At 33.4% G+C, this 3,779-nt stretch overlaps 1 protein-coding gene across 1 annotated transcript in view; it reads left to right on the plus strand.

Annotated features, from left to right (window-relative positions):
* The first annotated feature begins 153 nt into the window (after positions 1-153).
* LOC106867466 (uncharacterized) overlaps positions 154-3,779 on the plus strand; it is a 19,011-nt gene continuing 15,385 nt past the window's right edge. Inside the window, exons 1-3 of the mRNA XM_014912347.1 lie at positions 154-1,054; positions 2,086-2,170; positions 3,370-3,559. Of these exons, the coding sequence (XP_014767833.1) occupies positions 957-1,054; positions 2,086-2,170; positions 3,370-3,559 (373 nt within the window). The 5' untranslated portion in view covers positions 154-956. The remainder of the gene's footprint in view (positions 1,055-2,085; positions 2,171-3,369; positions 3,560-3,779) is intronic.

A 3,779-nucleotide genomic window follows, 5' to 3' on the forward strand; every position in this document is an offset into this window, starting at 1 on the left:
GTGTCCACTTCTCTGATTGGTTGGTATCGGCACAATTTGTCTTTTACTCTGTTGTGCCATTTTGCAGCATATAACCAATCAGAACCTCTAAATAACATCACGTGTGACAGCCAGGTCTCAACCCAGTTTTGAGCCTACAGCTCCTTATAAAAAACCAGTTGACACATCCTGGTGTGCTGTGTGACTAAAGGGCTGGGTAGTCAAGAGGGCGTTTATTTGCGGTTATGTAGGCACCTAAGGCAATTAGCGAAAGCATGGTACGTTACCAAATCATACTCACACGCTGGTTTTATTTTTCTTTTAATGGGTAATTTTATAGCGGCATTGTGTCCTGTACCTTAATGATTCAACAAACAGAGTTCGACAAAATAAATACTAGATTGAAATACGTATTAGGGTTGATATGATTAACTAAGAAAAAGACTGAGATGGTACCCCCAGCTTGGTCGTAGTTCTATGACTGCAACTAATAAAATAGACGACTGGATTATTGTAGTCCATCACTACTTGGAAACGACTGCATAAGAATGCCTTTATTATAGGTCTACTCGATTAAGTTTAGCTGTGGCTAAGAAACAAGAAATCGACATTAATACAATTAAAATAGAAAATGTTCGTGTGCCTTTCCATCACTTAACTGGTTAGGGGATTTTGTTATCTTTCTAAGAAAAAAGAAAGTAATTTACATAAAATTATATAATTTAAAAAATAAATAAACAGCGATGAACTTCACGTCCATATGGTAGAAACGTCTTGAATTCATTCAAATACTTCTCGAAGTTGTAGTACTTTTCAAATGTCGACAATGTATGGATAAATAACACTGGTAATTTATATTAATATCAAAAATAGTATGAGGAACATGTTTTAGGTTCTCACCGGATATAGTATTTTTGTACTCTCTTTCGGGAAGAGTTATGTTTATATTTCGCTTACCGTAAGAAGCTCGATAGACAATGAAACTTAATTTGTCAAACACTTACAACGTGGAATTGCTGAAGTCTTTTAAGACTCAAGAAAGATTCAATGTTCTCAGAGTATCTACATTATTTAGGTAAGTGAACCATTTATGGTATACTTGCACACGTGCGCTCCTCCCCGACTTAGTTCCCTCAAAACTTTCAGAAAATGGATATTTTTTTTTAATGAAATTTTCTACAAATATCTTTCAGGTTACGTACATTATGGTTATATCTGAATTTAATGTGGAAAAAAAAGATAGTGGCCACGCACACATACATACTGATACGTCACAATCTTTTTCGAAATTTAAATATTCATTTTGTAGATATACGTGATGTATGTCTGTATACGTTCCCAACAGATATTTTTTTTTTTCAAATCAAATTCCAATATAATCGTAATATACACACTCTGAAAGGTATTTGTTGAATATTTCATTAAAACTTTTTGAGAGGAAACAAAGCCGACACGTGTGAATTTTTCGAAGTTCCTCCTAAGCCCCGGAAAAAAAATAATTAATTAATGGTTTTTAATGACTTTGTCCAATATGGAAGGTACCAATACCCTTAACCCATTTCAGAACGCCCAAGACAGGCCAGAGAGAGGGCGTTATCCTCAGTTCAAAGACCTAGCTAAATACTCGAAATAGGATGTTCTTCACTAATGACACCCAAGAGTTATATCGCAGTGATGAACTTAGTAGTGGATTAAGTCTCTTTCCAAGAACAGAAATAGTTTTTCTCTTTCTGTCCTTTCATATAATTTATTCTACTAAATTTCACTTGCAAGGCCTTGGTCAACTTGAGGCTATTAGTAGAAAACACTTGCCAAAGGTGTCATGTAGTTAGAAGTCTACTCAACCAAGTCTACTCAACCAAGTCTACTCTAACCAAGTCTACTCAAAGCCTGACCTTCAGTATATAATGTACTGGAGGACTTTTGGGTGGAATTTTTGGGGGAAAAAGTGTGCCCTATATGCCAGAAAATATGGTATGTGTTTTAACCAATCTTGTCTGCACTCATCATTTAGAAAGATAGACTTTGTCCTGAGTTAAAAAGGAATTAATATTAATTTATTATAACATATATATTTTACATGAGGAATCTTTACCTTTCTTTCAGTCAAGCTGGTTTGAAAATCATTGTTGGAGGTGAAGATGGAATTATACGGATATACGAGTTATCATCTGTGGATAATAAACCGAAGGTAAGTAGTTTAAGATATGTGAAATATTTTTTTAATGGTGGGTCTTGAAGTTTCTAAATGTTTATTATAAACACAGCTTACAATTTTTGCTACTAAGATCAAAGCTTCTAAAATAGTTGGAAAAACTTCAAATGGTTGCTTTGGTACAATAGTAGAATGTCTTGTATTTACAGAAGATGTAAGTTTGAGTCTCACAGGCAGCTTTCAATTTTCTTCATCTAAGGGGTTTCTTTTTAACCAAATATTCTATGTGCTGTTAGTTATAGCTTTATGTACTTTTAAGTTCCATCATTAAAGAAAAAACGATCTATTTCATATCACTTGAAGTTTCTAAATTGTTATATATATATATATATAAATGATGATATATAAACATTTTTTATATACCCTTAAACTATGCATTCCTTTCCATACTTGTGAAACTGTTATGACTAATGCAGTTTGGCTCAAACCATCAGCAAGAAAAAGTGTGCATGGACTTAACTAATGTGGTTATCATTATACTAGCAATAGTGTGAACTTTACTAAAGGGGCCAGGTTTCAAAATTCAGTTTCCAATAAGACAAGTTTGTTTGCAGTTGTATATTGGTAAACGTTGTAAGTATCGTTGAGAAAATAGGAAAACCAGTGCTTTTTGACTTTTCAAAACAAAATTAGGAGAGATGTATGCATGTGTTGTATGTGAATGTGCATATTTAATTGTTCTATAAAATAATTCCTGTTTGAGTAATTTCATTTAATTTGTTCTTTGTACCTTTTTCTAGTTGCAATGATTGACATCTTTCATTTGTGATGTTCCTTGGAATGTGGTGTGATTGGAACAGAAAACAACATTTCCCAACTGTTCTTGGTCACTTTTCTTTGTTGTTATTGTTCAGCTGTGGTTGAGTAAATTTCTGAACAAAGTGATTCCAGCTCTGAACATCTTGTCCTTCTCTGGGGAATACTTAATCCAAGAAATTGCCATGTGTCCACAGTAGGCTGTATGTCGAAAAGAGATTTAACTGCTATTTCTTGCCAGTTTGAGTGATTTACATATAGGTTCTCTCAATTGGTTTATTAAAGTGGTGTTTGTCACATTTTTTTTTTTTATTCAACACCAAATTGTAATTTGTAAAAATTAAACAAAGGAAAGTTGTACCTCTGAAATTAACAAACTTGGAAATTATTTGATTTCTTTTAAATATTTTCTTCCAAAGATAATTCTGGAAACAAAAAGCGGTCCCATACAGAGCATGGTTGTTCATGATGTGACTAAATTCTATGATCAAGACTTAATAGTTGCCGATTCTTTGGGCATGTTAACTATCTTCTGTAACCAACAAATTCTCAGCCGACAGAAACTATCCAATGGTGCCATCAGTCATTTACAGATAAGGACCGATCAAAGTAAGGAAGTTTATTTTAAATGATTTTTCGGATCTTTTTTAAAACGGGGGCCACATTTTTCATTAACGAAACACTTTGAAACTTGGAACACTGGTAGAATGTGTCATATAAAACACCTTTTTCTCTTAGTCTTCTTTAAAAAAAAAGAAATCCCTAAGTTATTCCATGTTAAAGTTGTCGTATTTCTGTAATTTCAACCAATCACTGACGTCCATTCAGC

Source organism: Octopus bimaculoides, chromosome 11 (assembly GCF_001194135.2).
Source record: "Octopus bimaculoides isolate UCB-OBI-ISO-001 chromosome 11, ASM119413v2, whole genome shotgun sequence".
In the NCBI taxonomy this organism is placed as follows: domain Eukaryota; kingdom Metazoa; phylum Mollusca; class Cephalopoda; order Octopoda; family Octopodidae; genus Octopus; species Octopus bimaculoides.